The sequence below is a fragment of the Medicago truncatula genome, chromosome 2, assembly GCF_003473485.1.
Source record: "Medicago truncatula cultivar Jemalong A17 chromosome 2, MtrunA17r5.0-ANR, whole genome shotgun sequence".
NCBI lineage: Eukaryota > Viridiplantae > Streptophyta > Magnoliopsida > Fabales > Fabaceae > Medicago > Medicago truncatula.
In genome coordinates this window covers 38803232-38827444 of record NC_053043.1, presented here as the reverse complement: position 1 = coordinate 38827444, position 24213 = coordinate 38803232, and the positions used below count along the sequence as shown (strand labels likewise).

The 24213-nt window shown below is 34.7% G+C and overlaps 3 protein-coding genes, 2 long non-coding RNA genes and 1 pseudogene across 5 annotated transcripts; 4 read left to right on the top strand and 2 right to left on the bottom strand.

Moving 5' to 3' along the window:
* The first annotated feature begins 580 nt into the window (after nucleotides 1-580).
* On the top strand, nucleotides 581-2245 carry LOC120578087 (uncharacterized). The gene is made up of 2 exons (XM_039830160.1): nucleotides 581-1838; nucleotides 1934-2245. Exons 1-2 carry the CDS (start codon nucleotides 1011-1013, stop codon nucleotides 1949-1951), a joined length of 846 nt encoding a protein of 281 aa, XP_039686094.1. The 5' UTR covers nucleotides 581-1010; the 3' UTR covers nucleotides 1952-2245.
* A 1733-nt stretch (nucleotides 2246-3978) lies between these two features.
* On the top strand, nucleotides 3979-4808 carry LOC120578404 (probable sodium/metabolite cotransporter BASS5, chloroplastic; annotated as a pseudogene).
* Nucleotides 4809-5582: 774 nt separating this feature from the next.
* LOC25487282 (uncharacterized) lies at nucleotides 5583-8497 on the top strand. The gene is made up of 7 exons (XR_003009248.2): nucleotides 5583-5678; nucleotides 5753-5837; nucleotides 5959-6115; nucleotides 6433-6526; nucleotides 6621-6820; nucleotides 7053-7175; nucleotides 7719-8497. It is a non-coding gene; the product is annotated as an uncharacterized lncRNA (long non-coding RNA).
* Nucleotides 8498-9838: 1341 nt separating this feature from the next.
* Nucleotides 9839-12482, bottom strand: LOC120578238 (radial spoke head 10 homolog B). The gene is made up of 4 exons (XM_039830707.1): nucleotides 12265-12482; nucleotides 11988-12108; nucleotides 10746-11908; nucleotides 9839-10097 (listed from the first exon to the last, which is right to left on the bottom strand). The coding sequence occupies exons 2-3, from the start codon at nucleotides 12044-12046 to the stop codon at nucleotides 10792-10794; spliced, it is 1176 nt and encodes a 391-aa protein (XP_039686641.1). The 5' UTR covers nucleotides 12047-12108; nucleotides 12265-12482; the 3' UTR covers nucleotides 9839-10097; nucleotides 10746-10791.
* A 6026-nt stretch (nucleotides 12483-18508) lies between these two features.
* On the top strand, nucleotides 18509-19379 carry LOC112419146 (uncharacterized). The gene is made up of 3 exons (XR_003009251.2): nucleotides 18509-18646; nucleotides 18999-19092; nucleotides 19186-19379. It is a non-coding gene; the product is annotated as an uncharacterized lncRNA (long non-coding RNA).
* Nucleotides 19380-19824: 445 nt separating this feature from the next.
* Nucleotides 19825-22807, bottom strand: LOC25487281 (junctophilin-1). Its single transcript, XM_013609170.3, has 4 exons — nucleotides 22717-22807; nucleotides 22384-22504; nucleotides 20728-22304; nucleotides 19825-20083 (listed from the first exon to the last, which is right to left on the bottom strand). Exons 2-3 carry the CDS (start codon nucleotides 22440-22442, stop codon nucleotides 20774-20776), a joined length of 1590 nt encoding a protein of 529 aa, XP_013464624.3. The 5' UTR covers nucleotides 22443-22504; nucleotides 22717-22807; the 3' UTR covers nucleotides 19825-20083; nucleotides 20728-20773.
* Between the last annotated feature and the right edge of the window lie 1406 nt (nucleotides 22808-24213).

Below are 24213 nucleotides of genomic sequence, written 5' to 3'. Positions count from 1 at the left end.
TCCACCCAAGTGAATGATACCCTCCCCTCGTCGAGCGTTGAACGTTTATACCAAACGTATTCCACCCTCCTTGTGTCTCTGGGGTTGACTCATTGGTTGAATTCATTCAGTTGATCTTTGAGACCTCTTAACGTTACATAAGGCACTGGACCTTCAACCTCTGAGGTTCTCCGCCGTTGAATTCTGCATGAATGTCGATCCACCCCGCCATTGCTTCAAATCTACACAATAAGAAATTAAGCACAATCAATGAAAAACTCATTCCAACATTTCATGAAACACTTGGAGTGCAAATTATACATAAACCCTAAAAATGATAACTACAACATAAACATGCAAACATCTACGTAATTAAGCAATGTTACTCATTTGCATGTAACATTGTATCATATCTTGCAAAAAAAAACAAAATTTAAACATACTCTAAATCTAAAAAATTTCTAATTTAAGATAAAAAAATCTAACATGTAAACATAAAAGGTTAATGGTGTTTGATCATGAAAACTTACTTGTTATTGGAGTATTGTTTGATTTGAACTTGAAGGAATTTTGGATTTGGGTGATTTGAGAGAGATTTTTGAGATTTTAGATGAGAAATGAGGAAATGAGGTGTTCTGCCTTGTTTAAGACAGCACGTAGCGTGAGTTAACTAACGCTGCGCTAGTTAACTCACGTAGCATTAGTTAAGTGGCGCAGTGATTAACACTTGCGCTAGTTAACTTGCGCAAGGGTATTTTTGACTTGGTTGTAAGGTGCGAGCAAAATGTGCATGGTGAAGAGCAGAATTCAAAAAATAAAAATAAAAATTTCACACAAACGCAACGGTAGAAATGGGCGGGTAAAAAGCTCAGTAACTTTACTTCAAACTTACTTGAGCAACACGAGTACACACAAAACCCTTAAAACCCACGCATAGAAATAGAAAGAAGAAAAAACACACACACAGCAAACGCAACTCTTCTTCAACCTATAGGCATTCTTCACCCTAGGCAACAACACACTTTTCCAGTATGCCTCTGCTTTGTGCATACAGAGGAATGAATTCTTTCTTGAAGCAAAATGCAACTGCAACGGCACCACCTTCGGTGTCGTCGCGATTTCTGTCCTACATGTTCAACAAATTCTTTGAATACTTTAGTCAGATTATGATGGCTTTAGTGTTATGTCTAATCACCTTTTTCAAAAACCTGATTCTTGCGTTCTTGAGAAACCTACTTCAATGGCTGAGAAACCTATTTCAATGGCTGAGAAACTTATTCCAACCTTCCGATAATGACAGCCGTGAAGATGACCTAGAAGATCCAACATCCGACGACGACACCATTGTTCCGGGAGAAGGTATTGAGGAAATCCCCAACCCCACCATCCCAAGAACTCAAGATTCCGATGGTGTGCAAGGACCAACTGAACTCCCAACGGAAACCACACAAGGCACACAACCAGCTGAAGGTATTGGCGGAACTGCATCCGAGATAGAAACGTCACTAATCGATGCTCAAGCCACACAACTACCACAAGGAACCACACAAGGCACACAAGCAACACAAGGTATTGGTGGAACTGCATCCGAGACAACAACGTCACCAATCGATGCTCAAGCCACACAACTAGCACAAGGAACCACACAAGGCACACAACCAACAGAAGGTATTGGTGGAACCCTATCTGAGACAGCAATATCACCAATCGATGCTCAAGCCACACAACTACTAGAACAAGAAGGTGGAAATACCGTCGTCAATGTGGTCGATTTCTCTGATTTGGAAGAAATTATTTTCTCTCTAGTTGAGGAGATACTTTCCTTTACCATTTATGGTCTTTGGTATGGTCTTTTGAAGGTACATTTTGTCTGATTTAGATTTGATTTAATTCTTTGTTTTTGATGTTAATTTTTTCATATTAATTTACTCTCTTTTTTTATTATTATTTTCAGGTGATTTTCAAGTGGTAGTAGAAGCGGAAGATGTGAAGGAAATAGAAGAAACTAATTAGGGTTCAGGTGATTTTCCAAGTAGTAGTAGAAGCATAAAATGTTAATAGAGTAATGAAGGTAATAGGAAAAAGTTATTAGGTTTGGTTTAGGGTTCAGGTGATTTTGATGTTGATAGAGAGTAAACGAAGGAAATAGAAAAAAAAAACTTATTTGTGTTGGCTTAGGATTTGTCTGAGAGATTGTTTGTATATGGAAGATATTTCTTGAATACTATGAGCATTATCATTTTGAAAAGCTTGATTTAGTTACTAATCAGTTTGTTTAAAGTTATTAATTGTTCTAGTTGTTAATTGTTCTACCAATATTATTGTTATGCGAGGTTGACATGAGATTGACTTATAATTTCAATTTTATCTTGGATTAGTTCTTTAAGTTTCTAATAGAATGCGCATAATATTGTCTAAGTAATTTGTTAGTAGTGGGATATGCTTTCTAATTCTTGGAAGTAAAATGGAATCTGAGATTGCTAATAGATATCCTTTGCATTGACACTTAGAGGAAAAACTGGTGCTAATAAATCTTTTATTCTTCCTGATTACATTTCATAGATTTATTTTGTACAGATAATCAATTGTTGTCATTAGCGTATTTGTACTAGCAGTTCTTTAAGTTTTTACTGCTGCTTAAAATTTTGGGAAATCCGGCAAGAGCTTTATTTAACACAGCTTTTGATAATAATATAAGCCTTTTCAATTTCTGCAATTACTATGTTCTGCGATTAAAACTGTAATGCAGTCATGTTTCATCCTCACCAGGTAAAACATTTACCCCTGCATACATCATATCTAGCCCTTGGCTTTGTTTTTATTTTTTTACAGTTTCTTTCCTCATATTTTATTTTTTTGTCTATAGAAGTAGTAGTAGTAGTACTTTGACGTCATCTATGCCTAATAGCAAATTTTGCCAATGATTCTTAAGTGGCTCAGTCATATTATATGTCCCTGCTCTTTTAATAAAGCTCACAACTCACCTGTTAATTCAGCACCTTTTGAATCTTAATTTTTTTGATTGTTGATGACTTTATGCAATATAGAAATTGCATGGCTTTCTTCCATCTGATATACTGATCACCTTTTTACTCTATTAGTGTTTATTTTAAGTTTTAACTGTTTGGCCACTCAGAAATCACGAGGAATAATTATTGAATCAGTCTGACTTGCTTGTTGTATATGTACTTCGTTGGAATCATAAGATGCCCTCGTTGTTCACAATTTTGTTTTTTCTGTCAATGTATGATCTTTTTGAAGGAATCTTGGGCAATCATAAGTTTTTATTTAGCATAGTTTAGGAGTTCAAACATTTATTACCCTTTTCCCATTGTTTGCTATTCCCCAGAGAAAGAGAGAAACCAACCAGAGGAGGAGGATCCTCATTGGAAGTGAAAGACCAAGCTATGAATTCAAAACATAAGAGAAGTTCTCTCCAAGAAAGATCTTGTTTTCTCACAAAATTTGTTTTTATTTTTTTACAGTTTCTTTCCTCATATTTGTAACGCTTTTCGACCATTTTTGCCTCTACTGTCGGTGTTGGTGGCAGCTATCTGTGCTGGAGCAGCACTTGCTCTTAATGTTGAGTGTATTAAATCTCCCCTTGGAGTGACTGTATTGTCGCCTGTCAATTGTCATCTTTTATAGCTGATTATATGCTAAGTGGATCTGTCTTCCACGACTGCAACAAGCAATTTTGTTTTAGACAGGTACAAGTTTTCACCATTATCATCAATCAATCATGTGCCTGCAGTGACATGTGTTACGTACGTAACTTATTTTCTCCAACTGCAAGAATGCAGAGTAGCCTCCTTTTCTTGGCTCTTGTTAATAATTTATGTTGATCAGGGGACCCAATAAAAAATCCATATCCACTTGTCCATTCCCACCAACTCTGTCGTGTCTATCTCTTTTATGATTGCACAATATCGTCCATTTCATATCATCGTCGTTATTTTCTCTAATAGAAAAAGTGTCCGTAAACATCTATGATTTACATGCAGATACTATGCTCCTGCACTAAGATTTTTGATGTTTGCAGTAGAAGTTAATTCAAGCGACGAGAACTTCATTGAGGCATTTAACTGGCCAGTAGAACTTGTGACTGCTTATGTTGGTCAGTTTGCGATGAAGCCTCTTGGATATCTTCTCTGCATAATTTCAGTAAATGTATTTGGTATACCAACTGCGATAGGCGAGGATGGTCCCTTTTTTCGATATGCAAATATTAGTAATTAGTAGTTATCTTAGTTTACAGGATTTGAACCTGAATCTCCTTACCTCTTTCAGTGTCTCTTAGGTGCAGGAATTGTATTGCTGACTTGTGTTAGTGGAGTGCAGATATGCTGCTTTTCTATCTGACCCACAAATGGCACCGTTAAGCATAGTTGTGACACATCATTTTTACTATTGCTGCGATTTTTGTCATGTCACTCTTATTAATGTTGCTGGAAGAAACTGTCTATAGATGTAAAAGGATTGGTGTTTAGCATTACACATGTTGTGCTTGTTCCTATTACATTTAGTTTACTTCTAAATCCGTAATACTATATTTCTCAGAAGGATTTGTTAACATTAGTGTTTTCTTAAAAGGTGTTGTCTTTCATAGATAGTTTTTTTTTTTTTACAGTTTCATTCCTCATACTTGTAATGATATTTGACTGTTTTTGCCTCCACTATCTGTACTGGTAGCAGCTCTCTCTGCTGGAGCACCACTTGCTCTTGACATCGAATGGTTTTGCTATCTTTTTGCTTGCTGTTGCTATTCATATTTTGTAGCTGGTTATATTGTTGGTGGATTCGTCTTTCGGGATTTTAATCAGATATAGCATAGTATTTTTTATTTGTTGACGGAAATAGTTGAGGTCCATAAATGATTAAGAACAAAAAATTTGTAGGTGTATTGTGTTTTTTTATCAATGGAAGAAATTTGCAGCACAATAGTTTAACTCAATCTTGGATTCAATATGTATCAGTTATTCATCATCTTCAACCTTCTTTTTTCAGTTTTATCAACGTTATTAATGATATTTTTCAGGATAACCAATGCAATTTGAAGCGAGATCTTTGTATTGATGTGGTTTAACAAGGTCATCTCTGTATTGTCATCTAGAAGTTCGACACTACTAATAATTATGCATCATCAATTATCGTTCTTTATTTGTCAAGTTAGTATCAATTATTATTCTTTATTATTGTCAAGTTAGTATCAGTTATTATCTTTAATATTCTTTTCCCAGTTATCATCTTTATCAAGTTAAATGGATTTTGAATTTGAAATTTGATAGATTAAGTAATTATTTGGATAGTTTTTGTTGAGATTGTGCACTTTTTTGAATTTCCATTCTGGTTTTAGGTTGTGAAGCTAGGTTAAGATTTTAGATTTCGGCTGTTGTAGTCTCAAATGAAAAAATCTCCATCATAATGCAATCACTCAAATATCTTCTTCATTTTGGTGGATTTCTAATATGAGATTTCATAGATTTAGTAATTAATTGGATGGTTTTTGTTGAGTTTGTGATTTATTAAACAATGGTTGACATTGAAGTTTTTATTTGTATCATGTTTGTTTGTGTTGTCTGAATGTATTGGCTTCTATTTGAAGGTGCTAGGGCTGACATGGGGAGTTTGGGATTCGTCCATATTTGATTTACGACTTACAATTATTCTAGGTGCTGACGTGTTGTATGACTCAAATGGTGAGAGAAGGATCTGTTTCAGGTCTTTGTTTGGATTTGATGTACTAAATCATTCTTTCTTTTATATTATTTAGCTTTTGATGACCTCTTTGCTACTGTGACATTCCTACTCCAAAACTCACCTGGATCAATTTTTATAACCTCATACCATAATAGAAGGTACTTTTCATTCTCAGTGATGCTCAAAATTTGTGAAACAATTTTGTCTTTACTTTTCATTCTGCATCTTATAATTTTTTTTTTTAATATTTTCTGAACTTAGCCATGCAACCTTTTGCAGTGGGATCAACTTATCGAGTTCTTGATGCAAAAATGGGGATTGAAGTGTCTCAAGCTTCTTGATGGATTTTCTATCCTACCATCCTTCAAGGCTTCTCAGCTAAGTGGAAACATTAAATTGGTGGAGATAGCTCTAACGTCGAAAGATAATGCTTGAGGTACCTCCAACTTTTATGATAAAATTGAGCAGTGTCTGTATTTTTAGGCGATGTTGCTGCTATGTTTCTTTCTTTCTTTGGTATATCAAGCAAAAGAATAGGACTTGATTGTCTTAAAATAATACCTCCTAAAATGGATATCGTACTTGCTGCTATAGCTCTAACGTCGAAAGATAATGCTTGAGGTACCTCCAACTTTTATTATACAGCTGACTAACACTTGATTTGTTTGAGTTATTAAATCAAGGGTTTTAAATCTGTTGCAAGTTTCACCATATGACAGATGCATCAAGTTCTAAGAGAATTTTCTTTTTAAGTTGATAAAGGTGCTCCAAAATTCATAAACCCCATAACGATCATCCTATTCCTCAAGCTGAAACAACATGTGGTTCACCTCTTCAAGAACTTCAGGTAAAAACGAACTTTATCTGGTAAAAAAAGTTGGTATTCGTTCAGATTTTCCTTATCTTGTGACCAATATTTTCTTAATTTGTTATTATTTTAGGCAAGGAGGACGTTGCGTGGATTGAAAGGTTTGGCGAGGTTGAAAGCATCGGTAAAAGGACATTCTGTTCAACGACAATCAGCTACTACTTCACAATGCATGCAAACTTGAGGAAGATAAGAATGTCTGAAGAGAATGAATCTTTTCAACGCCAATTGCAGCAGAATCGTGAAAAGGAACTTGACAAGTTACAAGCTGCTGTAAGTATTTGTTCAATATTAATTTATTTTTATGATTGTGGTTAATGTGTTGTTTTTATAGAAAATGTATTCAATTTTGTTCAATCCAACCAGTACATTTGTATGCTTTGATTTTGTTTAAGAATACATTCATCTAGAATATTTTTTTGTTATGGATTAAACAAAATCTAAAAATGAATGGTTGATGTTTGGCTTTTAAATATTTGTACTAAAGTGGCAAATACATTTGCAGCCTATTGGAGAAAAACGGGATTATAGTTCACAATCAAAGGAGCAAATCCAAGCAAAATTGTTAAACAGACAAATTGCTGCTATGCGAAGTGAATAGGCTTTGATTTATGCATCAATACATCAGGTACTAAAATACCTCTTTTCGTAGTTTTTTAGTAATGTAGGATTTCAATACAAATGAGAAAGACTATATTGAATTTTGTGAGATTTTGATATCCTTTATTGAAGCTCATGCACAAAATTGTCCATTTTGGTTTTCCTATAAAAATGAATCAAGTAGAGGGAAATTCAAATTAGATAACTTAATTTAAAAATCAAGTCTAAACAAAAGCATTGAATTTCGAATGTGACACATAGAGTGAAGGCCACACAGTCATTTTTATAAGAATACTACTCTATACATGCATATTGTTCATGTTGGTAGGTTTAAGATTCGAGATTAAGGGATATGCATTGTCACTCAAAAGTTATTTTACACTAACATTCAATTGCAACTCTTCAATTTGCTACATCATATTTTACGATTTTTAACTAAGCAGTCATGTAATTGACTGTTATTGGCAGTTCTGATTACACTATACTTATAATTTATTCATTTAAGGTTTATCATAAGCAAACATGAAATAGTTTATATGGATAATAACCTATAGCTTAATTTCTCTAACAGCAAACATGGAGGAACCCTTCAAAACCTACAGATGCTACAGTTATGGATCCAAACAATCCCCATTGGAGATGGAATTGGCTTCAAGGCCATGGGAAGGACAAAACACTAAGGATCAAAAGAATCATAGATCAGCAAAAGGTGCTGCAAGCCATACCATGTCAGTTGGAGAAATCTCCAAATTATATGCTCTAAGAGATCAAAAGTAAAGATGATAAAAAATCCTCTACAAGCCAAAAAGCAAATAATCCAAACCAAGTTTCAAGGGCAATACCTTCAACATCTACTAAAGGAAAAGCAAAGACATCATCAAGTCAAAGAGTTGGTTCTTGGGGTGGTGATGGTGACACAAAAATCACATTCAACAAAATTACCGAAAGTGATCGTCGTCATAGCATTGCGGTGTCTCCAGTGCAGCACAAGCAAGTGAAGGGTTAATTATTAGACAGCGATGAGATAAGAGTTGAATCACAAGAAGGTGGATTAAATGGTTTCCCTTATTCAATTAGAGCATCACTATGTTGTCAATACAAACCGGATTTATTGTCTGATATAAGAAAAGCACTTGATGGACTTCATCCTATGATAATAAAGGCAAAGATTGCAACTTTGGGAGGTAGTATAAAGAATGTCGTTATAATTCCCTGCAAAGAACAGAATTTCGAAGATGTCGAGTATCGAGTTTGTTGCTGGATCTGTTCATCAAGCTCTTAGATCTGTACTTGATAGATTTTTTGTTTCACAAGATATCTTAGAAACTAGAAAGAGAAGGAGAATTTCTATATTCAGCTCTTCATCTTTAGGTGATTTCTTATAAAAACTTTTTTGTTTTCCTGGTCTCATGAGCAAAATGTATCCCTTTTTCATGAATCAAGACTTGATAGAGCTTTCGTAAATATTTTGGTAAAAATTTCTAATGTTTATGCAATATCCATTAATTTGCCTATTTTCGTTTGTAATAATATTTTTACAAGATACGTTATTGAACCCATGCGAAGCACGGGTTTATAACTAGTTCAATTGATGAAAAGAATATCAATATTTGACATGATAGTGGTCAACTTTACAATCATTATACAAGTAAATTACAATAAATCCTTAACCTTATAAAGGACTGAATCTCTTATACAATCATCTCTAGGCATGCAACCTGCACTGTCGGATTCACTAAGATCCAATAGTTCTTTACATATGATACACACTCTGCAGCTTCCATTTTGTAAGGTTTCCCTTCACTTCACATTTTAAAGTTGAGACCCTACAGACAGTAGGCAACAAAACACAGGCAAGTTGAGACCCTACAGACCGAAAACAGCTCTTGTTCCTGTACAAAGCAATAGCAAACCCAAAACAGAGCAAACACAAACTGGACCGCGACCTTTGAATCAAAAAGGAGAGGAAAACCGCACATAGCAGTCCGCAAGGTACCGACTGGCCATGTTATGAACTGCACAAGAACCATGTCTAGCAACATGATGAGATCACAACATACACAGTCCACAAGGCTTTCAAGGCAAAAAAAATCATTCCTGTCAAGCAAAAAATGATGGCAAACCAAAACAATAACCAAACAACCTTGAACCACTCCCTAAATCAAAACCTATCACGAGTTCGAATTGACATATTCATTCTCATATCCAAATCATATATGTAAATACCTCTGAGTTAAACAAAATAAATAGGTGTTGAGGGTTTGGCGCCGACTTTGTGGCTGGGAAATAAAGTCCCACATCATTATAAAAATATCGTTAGTTAGAACTTTGAAGTAACAGTTAAAAAATTAGTCCCAAGACCCATCCCAAGTAAAAAGTAGCAGAATCAAGGAATGGACACGCAAATACGATGAGCCAAAATTCTCGAAACAAATGTTTTATAACTTGGGCGTTTCTCTTAAACGAGCTAAAATTCTCAATTTAGAAAAAAGCAAAATCAATCAACTTTGTTGATGTTAATGATTTAAATATGTAATCAAGGTAGAAATTGCATCAAGCCAGCTCTCTGAGTTCACTAAATAACGATCTCATGCACTAAGGAAAAGTTGCAACTACAATACCACTCAATGATTAATGTGAAAGCAAACATTAAACACCGACAGTCTTAAGTTATCATGCAATGAAAGGAAGTCTCAACTAAACAAAATGTGAATAAGATGTCTATCACCACTAACACTAAACAAGGTGAGAAATTGAGAATTGGTACCAGACAATAATAAATAAACTTCAAAAATTGAAATTTTAGAATAGAGTTCAACTTGATGTAAAACGTCTACACAGAGGAATACAGAAAAGCAGACTCCAAAAACAACCAGCTACTGAACTCCTAGCTCTACAACTCTACATCTCCTGTAGCAACCGAGAACACCCTTTCACGTCGTCATGATCTCTGCGTAGGAGAAATAAAACACAAATTAACATGAGAATAAATGCCATAAACACAGTACATGTGATGCACGGATTCTTGATTTTTGCTATTGTATTGGATACGTCCCCCGAAACGACAAGAGTACGGTTGAAGGAGTATAAAAAATATATATATATATATATATTTTAATAAATAAACCCAATATGTCGGTAACTGAACAGATGATAAGGGGACTAAAACTTTCTCTGACAGTCTACTTGTCTCAGTTATAGATGAATTATATAGACGTATAAAACATGTTTACTTCCTCTATCCATACCAAACTTTTTCTGTCAGTATTTAGAATTTTCAATTGACAACATTAAACACGCAACTTATAGCATAATAAATAATTCTTATATTAATTTGATTTGGGAACCAAGCAGCAAGTAAGTACGCATGAATACAATTATAAACTTTAACTTCATGTAACAACCATGCGTTGCCATTTTCAATGATTCCAAGTCATCTAGCTTCTTGAATACACTTAGTCAAATGATTTTCTACACAAGGCTATGATTTTAAAATAATTAAATATAGAACTGTTGAAAGAAAAGTAATAATTCTGGTAACCATGAATATATGCTAGATCAGTTTTTCCATAATACTAAAAAGGATAAAATAATTTACCTGGGTCAGATAATTTACCCTCATATATTGTTCCAATTGACCAAGTTTACTTTCCCTGCGAATGGAAAAGATTACTCTCGGTGTTATCACTGTAGACTTCCCCGTTTGATTTTGTATGAGTTCCGTGACCATGAAAGGAATTCCTAGAGAATTCACCCTCAAAACTTGCTCCTGATGGATATATTATCCGTCCTTTCCCTGTCCTTCTTCCATCAACCCAATCACCCTCGTATATTGTTCCATCTAACCATGTGTACTTTCCTTTGCCATGGTAAAGATCACTCTCGAAGTTACCAATGTAGATATCCCCATCAGATTTTTTAAGGGTGCCGTGACCATGACGGGAATTCCCGGAGAATTCACCCTCAAAAGTTGATCCTGATGGATATATGATCTGACCTTTCCCAGTCATTCTTCCATCAACCCAATCACCCTCGTATATTTCTCCATCTGGCCATGTGTACTTTCCCTTGCCATTGAAAAGATCACTCTTGAAGTTACCAATGTAGACATGCCCATTGGATATGGTAAGGGTGCCTTGACCATGACGGGAATTCCTAAAGAATTGACCCTCAAAACTTGTTCCTGATAGATATATCATTTGCCCTTTCCCTGTCCTTCTTCCATCAACCCAATCACCATCGTATATTGTTCCATGTGACCATGTGTACTTTCCTTTGCCATGGAAAAGATCACTCTCGAAGTTACCAACGTAGATACCCCCATCGGATTTTTTAAGAGTGCCGTGACCATGACGGGAATTCCTAAAGAATTGACCCTCAAAACTTGCTCCTGATGGATATATGATCCGCCCTTTCCCTGTCCTTTTTCCATCAACCCAATCACCCTCATATATTGTTCCATTTAACCACGTGTACTTTCCCTTGCCATGGAAAAGATCACTCTCGAAGTTACCAACGTAGATACCCCCATCGGATTTTTTAAGAGTGCCGCGACCATGACGGGAATTCCTAAAGAATTGACCCTCAAAACTTGCTCCTGATGGATATATGATCCGCCCTTTCCCTGTCCTTTTTCCATCAACCCAATCACCCTCATATATTGTTCCATTTGACCATGTGTACTTTCCCTTGCCATGCATACGTTTTCCCTTGACAAAACCAATGTAGACATCCCCATTTGAAAAATACTTCTCTTTAAACCTACGCATTACAAGAAACGATGAGATGACAATGATAATACATGTATATAGAACAGTGGTTTGAGTTATACGAATATTACCTTGCATTGTCCACTAGGAACAAGTAAAGATATTCTAAAATCCACAACAGAAGAAACATTTAAGCACTTTATGAAAAAGCTTAGCTTAAGATAAATGGTGTTTGTAGCGGAACAGAGCAGTCTGGAAAAACATATGGAAGCATAATAAATAATAAATTAGTCTCAAAATCTAAATTTTCAAGACAGTAATTCGAAAATAGTAGATTAACTGTTCCACTTTGTAGTAACAGAAAAGCATTATAAAAAAGAAAATAAAGAGTGAAGTGAAATGGTTTACCCAACAGAGACAGAGACGGTAGGAAATTTCTGCCTGTGTTAGCACAAACACTCAGTCACTCTCCTTTCAACACTGATTTTCTGCAATTAAGGCGATTCCGATATTCAATGCAGCCGGCGTCGATGGTGTTCAGGGAAGCGGGGTCAGTCGTGATAGCATTCCAGGCGGATCTATCTGGTTTTGGTTTGAGATTGAATAATTTCTCTAAAACCTTTTTATTTTATTTAATTTTTCATCACTCATCTACAACAACTTACTCCATCTCTACCGCAATATATGTCTTTCCATTTATAGATTTGGTTCGATTCATTGTCAGCCTTACATATACACCAATTCTTGATTTTTAACATTAGATCAGTAGGTCACTTATTGAAGGTATGTTTATTTTAGCTTTTAAAAAATAGATTTTGTGTTAGAAAAATTTTAAGATTTTATTTTGAGATTTTTAAAAAATCCGAAGTTATTTGTGTTTGTTTACTGGCCAAAAAAAGTAATTTTTATTAAAAATGATTTTTAATTAGTTCATGTGCTACCTCTTTGTATTTGAAAATCCTAATAGTTTTTCAATTTAAAGTTAAAATATGTTTTTTTAATAAAATGATTTTTTTTAAAGATTTTTTTTTTTTTGGAAAAAAGCTTAAACAAACATGGCCCGAATCAAATTAAATAGGGAGAGGGAGATCAGAAAGAGCTCCATTGAGCCACACTATAATCTACTACCAACCTTTAACACTTGGTCGAGCAAGTCCGTCACTTATTAATCAAATGAGAACAACAAGAGATATCATGCTGTTAGTTGGGAAACAGTGTCAAAACCAAAAGTCTTTGGTGGTCTAGGCTTAAGGAGACTCAACGTAATGAATAAGGCGTGCATAATGAAACTGGGTTGGAGTATATATTCTGGATCAACTTCTCTTTGGGCTGAGGTTATGAGGGGTAAATATCAGCGAAGTGATATTCCTGCTGAGTTATTTATAGCAAAACCGTCGGATTCAAGCCTCTGGAAGGCTTTAGTAAAGTTATGGCCTGCGTTAGAGCGAAATATTTTTTGGTCGATAGGCGATGGTAAAAGTGTTGGAGCCTGGAGTCAAATGTGGATTGAGGAGAGGCTTTGTGTGTCCGAGTTAGAAATTGATATTCCGCAACAGTGTAAAGAGATGAAGGTTGCAGATCTGGTTGATTTTCATGGTAATTGGAATTTTGAATTGTTGAATCAATGGTTGCCTTATGATGTTGTTCAGAGGATCATGACCATTGCGGTGCCGGATGAGAATGATGGAAATGACAAGCAAATGTGGTCGGGTTCTTCTAATGGAAAATTCACAATTGCATCAGCTTATCATATGCTGTCAAAATTTGACAATGATGCACAAGATGAGATTTGGTTAAAGTTGTGGAAGATTAGAGCACCTGAACGTATAAAGCATTTTATGTGGATGCTCTATGATAAGTGCTAGAAAGTTGTAATTTAAGTGATATATTTTAGGCACTTTTGTTACTTGTTTTGCAAGTTATTAAGGGAAAAGCCGAGAAATAAGTGATTATTGCCCTTTTACGCTTTATCTATCTTACTTCACCCATTTGTGCAGGATTCGAACTCAAGACATCAAGCAAAGAGAAGAAAATGGAGAAAAGTACAAAAAGGCAGAAAAGTGAGATCACTCGCCTCCAACTCGCCATGGCAAGCATCAAAGGCGAGCAAGTCCAGAATGCAACAAAGATCACACGCCACCAACTCGCAATGGCGGGTGAAAGGCGAGCTTACTCGCCATGGCGAGTGGAATGACTCGCGAGGCGAGTGAAGGCGGTTTAGCCTCTTACAGCTGACGTGGCACAAACCCAATGGCGAAGGAACCTCAACTCGCCATGGCGAATGAATGAGCTCGCGAGGCGAGTTGATGCAGAGTCAGAATTGTATAAATAGCCCACTCAACCATTTCATTGGGATATAGTTTATATACATAGTTTTTAGATAGTTTTTCTCTTAGTTTTTCACTTGTAATATTTCTAGAGAGAGAGATAGGGCTTGTGCTTTATAGAGTGAGAGTGATAGAGAGTGGATTCTTCATCCTTTGTTGAGACATCACAAGTTGTAATGAATCTTGCTTCTTCAATTCATTCTTGCAAGGCTTCCATGACAATGAGTAGCTAAATCTCCTTTGTTGGGATTAGAGGTACTTGATCATAGCTTAAACATGTAATCTTTTGATCTATAAATATATGGTTCTAGCATTTGATTTGATATTGATGTTATTCTTGCACTTTAATCTTTATCTTTGATTTAATTGTGATTGAGAAATACTTTTGAATCTAGGTTTAGAATAACCATCTATCAAAACATAGGTTCTAGACATGGAATCGATGCTTTGATAATCACCTTGAGTATCCAAACCTAAAGCTTTCTTATCATTTAATAGATTGAGAAATCATCGATTGAACGATAAGATCGACTCTTGAATCATTCAATAGTTTGAGACATCGACCATTGAATGATACAATTGATTTCACAATATTGTTTGGACACGAATGGTGTTGTCGAGGGATACGTGATAATATCAAAGAAAAGCTAGAATCCATGTATGATCATTAGGTTACGTGCAACGCTTGATCAAGGAACTCTAATCCTAACAAGTTTTACACCCTATTAATCTCAATTTTATCATTTGCAATTCAGTTACTAAAACAAACAAACAGCTTATCTTTTAACTTGAAATGATAATTGGTGTCGAACGGTCCGCGATATCGCACTAGTCCCTGAGGAGACGATATAAATACTTACAATTGTTTGATGCAAAAATACTACATCACTCTACCATGGAAGATTGTTAACAAATTTGAGGAAGCATAAGATGGGGATTGGTAATCCTATGTGTAGGTTCTGTCATGATGAGATTGAGTCTGAAATTCATGTTTTGAGGGACTGTCCAAAAGTCACGGCACTTTGGTTGTGTGTAGTGGACAATGCTGCAAGAACAAGTTTCTTTGAAGGTGATTTATCTAATTGGATTAATTTTAATTTGTTTACTAATGTCTATTGGAATCACAATGTGGAGTGGACTTTTGGGCCACTGCTTGTCACGCTATATGGAATTGGAGAAACAAGGAAACTCATAATGATAACTACCAAAGACCTTTACATGCTAAAAATATTATTATGAGTTATGTTAATGATTATCATAATGCAATAGCAAAGTCTGCTATTGTGACATCTCAGCTGAGACATTTGGAGGAAGTGGGATGGAAGGAACCACCGATTGGGTGGGTCAAGATCAATACTGACGGAGCGTGTAAGGATGGTAGTATCGCGGGGTGTGGAGGACTTATCCGAGGTTCGCAAGGCGAGTGGTTAGCGGGGTTCTCCAAATTTTTAGGGAAGTGTGATGCTTTTATTGCAGAGCTATGGGGAGTTTTGGAAGGTCTCCGGTGTGCGAAACGTATGGGGTTCACTGCAGTAGAATTAAATGTGGATTCTCTGGTGGTTGTGAATATTATTACGAGTGGGAAGGAAAGCAATGCGAGGGGTAGGAGTCTTGTTCAAAAAATTAGAAAACTTCTTCAAATGGAATGGGAAGTGAAGGTTAAACACTCGTATCGTGAAGCAAATAGGTGCGCTGATGCGTTAGCTAATATTGGATGTATCATGGAGAATGAGATGATATTTTATGAGTCGTGTCCGACTCAAATTAACCATTTGTTAGCTGCTGATCAAGCGGGGGTTACTTTTCCGCGCTTGATTAAGATGTAATTTCTTTTTCCGGGCTTCGGCCCTCCCTTTCATCAAAAAAAAAAAAAAAAAAAGAAAAAAAAAACGCATTTGTATATGATGGCAAATTATTTTACTTCTGCATGATTTTGTTTGTTTTAATTTTCCGTCTTAGTGCGATGTTTATTTGATTCATATTTAAAGATTAGTTTTGAACAATTGTATATTTAATTAATGACTTTGACAAAACAAAAATATTTTAGAGACTTTGATATAGTCATATTTGTAGACACATAGATACTCTGCTATTACATGTTTCTATTAACACCGATGTTGTGAATTTGTTAGCAAATTCATCCACTTTGTTTTTAACGACTTTGAATTTGTATTGCATTAATATACTCTATTAATTAAAATGAATAAATATCGTTTATTTTTATAAAAAAAAAAAATTGTGTGATTTTGTTTCAAATTTCAAATATAAATTTACAATTGTTTTCTTCTGCGCGCATGGATGAAGGAACTATAAAACCTTCAAGATACGTTTTTAAACTAGAAAACTATAAAATTAAAATGATATTAATGATAATTATAAATAGACTTTAATGTGATGAATCATTTTTAGAATCACAAGATAAATGCACTTTATAGCGTAAAAAGTTTGAGTGAATAGGTGTTTTGGTCCTTAAATTTGTATGTTCCAGTTAACTTCATCCTCATATTATTTTTAAATAGATAAGACCCGTGGACACCAGTGTCAAAATAAAATTTGACAACGAATTCTAAGACCATCCACAATGTAGCACCTCGTTTAGATTCTTAAACGGATCTCGACTGTACTTGTCATTCGTTTTATAACTAATATTTAATAAGCAATTAATCTATCCAATTGCTTTTCTATCTGACCCACAAATGGCACCATTAAGCATAGTTGTGACACATCATTTTTACTATTGCTGCGATTTTTGTCATGTCACTCTTATTAATGTTGCTGGAAGAAACTGTCTATAGATGTAAAAGGATTGGTGTTTAGCATTACACATGTTGTGCTTGTTCCTATTACATTTAGTTTACTTCTAAATCCGTAATACTATATTTCTCAGAAGGATTTGTTAACATTAGTGTTTTCTTAAAAGGTGTTGTCTTTCATAGATAGTTTTTTTTTTTTTACAGTTTCATTCCTCATACTTGTAATGATATTTGACTGTTTTTGCCTCCACTATCTGTACTGGTAGCAGCTCTCTCTGCTGGAGCACCACTTGCTCTTGACATCGAATGGTTTTGCTATCTTTTTGCTTGCTGTTGCTATTCATATTTTGTAGCTGGTTATATTGTTGGTGGATTCGTCTTTCGGGATTTTAATCAGATATAGCATAGTATTTTTTATTTGTTGACGGAAATAGTTGAGGTCCATAAATGATTAAGAACAAAAAATTTGTAGGTGTATTGTGTTTTTTTATCAATGGAAGAAATTTGCAGCACAATAGTTTAACTCAATCTTGGATTCAATATGTATCAGTTATTCATCATCTTCAACCTTCTTTTTTCAGTTTTATCAACGTTATTAATGATATTTTTCAGGATAACCAATGCAATTTGAAGCGAGATCTTTGTATTGATGTGGTTTAACAAGGTCATCTCTGTATTGTCATCTAGAAGTTCGACACTACTAATAATTATGCATCATCAATTATCGTTCTTTATTTGTCAAGTTAGTATCAATTATTATTCTTTATTATTGTCAAGTTAGTATCAGTTATTATCTTTAATATTCTTTTCCCAGTTATCATCTTTATCAAGTTAAATGGATTTTGAATTTGAAATTTGATAGATTAAGTAATTATTTGGATAGTTTTTGTTGAGATTGTGCACTTTTTTGAATTTCCATTCTGGTTTTAGGTTGTGAAGCTAGGTTAAGATTTTAGATTTCGGCTGTTGTAGTCTCAAATGAAAAAATCTCCATCATAATGCAATCACTCAAATATCTTCTTCATTTTGGTGGATTTCTAATATGAGATTTCATAGATTTAGTAATTAATTGGATGGTTTTTGTTGAGTTTGTGATTTATTAAACAATGGTTGACATTGAAGTTTTTATTTGTATCATGTTTGTTTGTGTTGTCTGAATGTATTGGCTTCTATTTGAAGGTGCTAGGGCTGACATGGGGAGTTTGGGATTCATCCATATTTGATTTACGACTTACAATTATTCTAGGTGCTGACGTGTTGTATGACTCAAATGGTGAGAGAAGGATCTGTTTCAGGTCTTTGTTTGGATTTGATGTACTAAATCATTCTTTCTTTTATATTATTTAGCTTTTGATGACCTCTTTGCTACTGTGACATTCCTACTCCAAAACTCACCTGGATCAATTTTTATAACCTCATACCATAATATAAGGTACTTTTCATTCTCAGTGATGCTCAAAATTTGTGAAACAATTTTGTCTTTACTTTTCATTCTGCATCTTATAATTTTTTTTTTTAATATTTTCTGAACTTAGCCATGCAACCTTTTGCAGTGGGATCAACTTATCGAGTTCTTGATGCAAAAATGGGGGTTGAAGTGTCTCAAGCTTCTTGATGGATTTTCTATCCTACCATCCTTCAAGGCTTCTCAGCTAAGTGGAAACATTAAATTGGTGGAGATAGCTCTAACGTCGAAAGATAATGCTTGAGGTACCTCCAACTTTTATGATAAAATTGAGTAGTGTCTGTATTTTTAGGCGATGTTGCTGCTATGTTTCTTTCTTTCTTTGGTATATCAAGCAAAAGAATAGGACTTGATTGTCTTAAAATAATACCTCCTAAAATGGATATCGTACTTGCTGCTATAGCTCTAACGTCGAAAGATAATGCTTGAGGTACCTCCAACTTTTATTATACAGATGACTAACACTTGATTTGTTTGAGTTATTAAATCAAGGGTTTTAAATCTGTTGCAAGTTTCACCATATGACAGATGCATCAAGTTCTATTCCCTCTCTTTGATTGTTTTTATGGGAATGTTCTAAAGAATTTTCTTTTTAAGTTGATAAAGGTGCTCCAAAATTCATAAACCTCATAACGATCATCCTTTTCCTCAAGCTGAAACAACATGTGGTTCACCTCTTCAAGAACTTCAGGTAAAAACCAACTTTATCTGGTAAAAAAATTGGTATTCGTTCAGATTTTCCTTATCTTGTGACCAATATTTTCTTAATTTGTTATTATTTTAGGCAAGGAGGACGTTGCGTGGATTGAAAGGTTTGGCGAGGTTGAAAGCATTGGTAAAAGGACATTCTGTTCAACGATAAGCGGCTACTACTTCACAATGCATGCAAACTTGAGGAAGATAAGAATGTCTGAAGAGAATGAATCTTTTCAACGCCAATTGCAGCAGAATCGTGAAAAGGAACTTGACAAGTTACAAGCTGCTGTAAGTATTTATTCAATATTAATTTATTTTTATGATTGTGGTTAATGTGTTGTTTTTATAGAAAATGTGTTCAATTTTGAAGTAACAGTTAAAAAATTAGTCCCAAGACCCATCCCAAGTAAAAAGTAGCAGAATCAAGGAATGGACACGCAAATACGATGGGCCAAAATTCTCGAAACAAATGTTTTATAACTTGGGCGTTTCTCTTAAACGAGCTAAAATTCTCAATTTAGAAAAAAGCAAAATCAATCAACTTTGTTGATGTTAATGATTTAAATATGTAATCAAGGTAGAAATTGCATCAAGCCAGCTCTCTGAGTTCACTAAATAACGATCTCATGCACTAAGGAAAAGTTGCAACTACAATACCACTCAATGATTAATGTGAAAGCAAACATTAAACACCGACAGTCTTAAGTTATCATGCAATGAAAGGAAGTCTCAACTAAACAAAATGTGAATAAGATGTCTATCACCACTAACACTAAACAAGGTGAGAAATTGAGAATTGGTACCAGACAATAATAAATAAACTTCAAAAATTGAAATTTTAGAATAGAGTTCAACTTGATGTAAAACGTCTACACAGAGGAATACAGAAAAGCAGACTCCAAAAACAACCAGCTACTGAACTCCTAGCTCTACAACTCTACATCTCCTGTAGCAACCGAGAACACCCTTTCACGTCGTCATGATCTCTGCGTAGGAGAAATAAAACACACATTAACATGAGAATAAATGCCATAAACACAGTACATGTGATGCACGGATTCTTCATTCTTGCTATTGTATCGGATACGTCCCCCGAAACGACAAGAGTACGGTTGAAGGAGTATCAAAAATATATATTTTTTTTTTTAATAAATAAACCCAATATGTCGGTAACTGAACAGACGATAAGCGGGACTAAAATTTTCTTTGACAGTCTACTTGTCTCAGTTATAGATGAATTATATAGACGTATAAAACATGTTTACATCCTCTATCCATACCAAAGTTTTTCTGTCAGTATTTAGAATTTTCAATTGACAACATTAAACACGCAACTTATAGCATAATAAATAATTCTTATATTAATTTGATTTGGGAACCAAGCAGCAAGTAAGTACGCATGAATACAATTATAAACTTTAACTTCATATAACAACCATGCGTTGCCATTTTCAATGATTCCAAGTCATCTAGCTTCTTGAATACACTTAGTCAAATGATTTTCTACACAAGGCAATGATTTTAAAATAATTAAATATAGAACTGTTGAAAGAAAAGTAATAATTCTGGTAACCATGAATATATGCTAGATCAGTTTTTCCATAATACTAAAAAGGATAAAATAATTTACCTGGGTCAGATAATTTACCCTCATATATTGTTCCAATTGACCAAGTTTACTTTCCCTGCGAATGGAAAAGATTACTCTCGGTGCTATCAATGTAGACATCCTCATTGGATTTTGTAAGGGTGTTGTGACCACGATGGGAACTCCTAGAGAATTCACCCTCAAAACTTGCTCCTGATGGATATATGATCAGTCCTTTCCCTGTACTTTTTCCATCAACCCAATCACCCTTGTATATTGTTCCATCTGACCATATGTACTTTCCCTTGCCATGGGAAAAACCGCTCTTGAAGTTACCAACGTAGACTTCCCCGTTTGATTTTGTATGAGTTCCGTGACCATGAAAGGAATTCCTAGAGAATTCACCCTCAAAACTTGCTCCTGATGGATATATTATCCGTCCTTTCCCTGTCCTTCTTCCATCAACCCAATCACCCTCGTATACCGTTCCATCTGACCATGTGTAATTTCCCTTGCCATGGAAAAGATCACTCTCAAAGTTACCAATGTAGATATCCCCATCAGATTTTTTAAGGGTGCCGTGACCATGACGGGAATTCTTGGAGAATTCACCCTTAAAAATTGATCCTGATGGATATATGATCCGACCTTTCCCTGTTCTTCCTCCATCAACCCAATCACCCTCGTATACCGTTCCATCTGACCATGTGTACTTTCCCTTGCCATGGTAAAAATCGCTCTTGAAGTTACCAATGTAGACTTCCCCGTTTGATTTTGTATGAGTTCCGTGACCATGAAAGGAATTCCTAGAGAATTCACCCTCCAAACTTGCTCCTGATGGATATATTATCCGTCCTTTCCCTATCCTTCTTCCTTCAACCCAATCACCCTCGTATATTGTTCCATCTAACCATGTGTACTTTCCTTTGCCATGGAAAAGATCACTCTCGAAGTTACCAATGTAGATATCCCCATTAGATTTTTTAAGGGTGCCGTGACCATGACGGGAATTCCTGGAGAATTCACCCTCAAAAGTTGATCCTGATGGACATATGATCCGAGCTTTCCCAGTCTTTCTTCCATCAATCCAATCACCCTCGTATATTTCTCCATCTGGCCATGTGTACTTTCCCTTGCCATGGAAAAGATTACTCTTGAAGTTACCAATGTAGACTTGGCCATTGGATATGGTAAGGGTGCCTTGACCATGACGGGAATTCCTAAAGAATTGACCCTCAAAACTTGTTCCTGATAGATATATCATTTGCCCTTTCCCTGTCCTTCTTCCATCAACCCAATCACCATCGTATATTGTTCCATGTGACCATGTGTACTTTCCCTTGCCATGGAAAAGATCACTCTCGAAGTTACCAACGTAGATACCCCCATCAGATTTTTTAAGAGTGCCGTGACCATGACGGGAATTCCTAAAGAATTCACCCTCATAACTTGCTCCTGATGGATATATGATCCGCCCTTTCCCTGTCCTTTTTCCATCAACCCAATCACCCTCATATATTGTTCCATTTGACCATGTGTACTTTCCCTTGCCATGCCTACGTTTTCCCTTGACAAAACCAATGTAGACATCCCCATTTGAAAAATACTTCTCTTTAAACCTACGCATTACAAGAAACGATGAGATGACAATGATAATACATGTATACAGAACAGTGGTTTGAGTTATACGAATATTACCTTGCATTGTCCACTAGGAACAAGTAAAGATATTCTAAAATCCATAACAGAAGAAACATTTAAGCACTTTATGAAAAAGCTTAACTTAAGATAAATGGTGTTTGTAGCGGAACAGAGCAGTCTGGAAAAAGATATGGAAGCATAATAAATAATAAATTAGTCTCAAAATCTAAATTTTCAAGACAGTAAATCGAAAATAGTAGATTAACAGTTCCACTTTGTAGCAACAGAAAAGAATTATAAAAAAGAAAATAAAGAGTGAATTGGAGATCCGTAAGTAGATGCAGCGAGAATCTCGCAGGAAATGAAATGAGAGAGAGACCAAGCCTGTACCTCTGACAAACGTGTTCCAAAGCGTATCCCTTGAGAAATGGTAAGCATTCCAGGCGGATCTATCTGGTTTTGGTTTGAGATTGAATAATTCTCTAAAACCTTTTTATTTTATATAATTTTTCATCACTCATCTACAACAACTTACGCCATCTCTACCGCAATACTTATGTCTTTTCATTTATAGACTTGCTCTTCAGATGTTTTGTGTTGCGTGTCTGTCCAGTTTTTTTTTGGCTCATAGTGTACAACTGTAATTCATAGCTAACTTTCTTTCCATATACATAGGGCTGGAAATGAAAGCATTCAAAAGGTATTAACTTTGTTTCCTCTCTCTATTATTAAATTAATATATAACTATTAAAACAAGTTTCTAATAACAAAAAAAAAAAAAAATTACACATTATCGAGTTGAACATGAATCAAACGAGTCGAACCATACTCAGTTTAAGTTCAAATTATTTATTTAACGAGCTTAATTTTCAACATATGTTCGACTCATTTGGTTCATGAATCAAGTTTCAACGAATCATTTATCAAATTGAATATTGAGTTATTTTCGAGTTTGTTCGATTCGTCAGCCCTACATATACACCAATTCTTGATTTTTAACATTAGATTAGTAGGTCACTTATTGAGGGCATGTTTATTTTAGCTTTTAAAAAATAGATTTTGTGTTAGAAAAATTTAGAGATTTTATTTTGAGATTTTTAAAAAATCCAAAGTTATTATTTGTGTTTGTTTACCGGCCAAAAAAAGTACTACCTCCGTCTCTAATTATAAGACCTTTTTGAAAAGAAAAAAAAATTGTCCCTTTTTATAAGACTCCTTTGCTATTTCCAACTACATTAATTATTTCTTTACATACATGTCCCTATTAATTATACATTTTTTTCTTCAATCAACAATAAATAACATGTTGAAAACATAAATCATTTATCTCTTAAAGGATAAAATTGTAAAATCAATACTAACTACAAACATATTTAATATAAATATTCACTATCTTAATTCCCGTTATTTTTTCAAAAGGGCTATATAATTAGGAACGGAGATAGTAATTTTTATTAAAAATGATTTTTAATTAGTTCATGTACTAACTCCTTGTTGAAAAAAATATATATGGATTTTGAAGAGCGAGAATCCTAATAATTTTTCAATTTAAAGTTAAAATATGTTTTTTTAATAAAATGATTTTTTTTTAAAGAAAAAAGATACATTTTGAAAAAAGCTTAAACAAACGTGGCCCGAATCAAATTAAATAGGGAGAGGGAGAGAAAGAGCTCCATTGAGCCACACTATAATCTACTACCAACCTTTAATACTTGGTCGAGCAAGTCCGTCTCTTATTAATCAAATGAAGAAAGAAAGAAAAAACGCATTTGTGTATGATGGGAAATTATTTTACTTTTGTATGATTTTGTTTGTTTTAATTTTCCATCTTAGTGCGATGTTTATTTAATTTAAATTTAAAGATTAGTTTTGAACGATTGTATATTT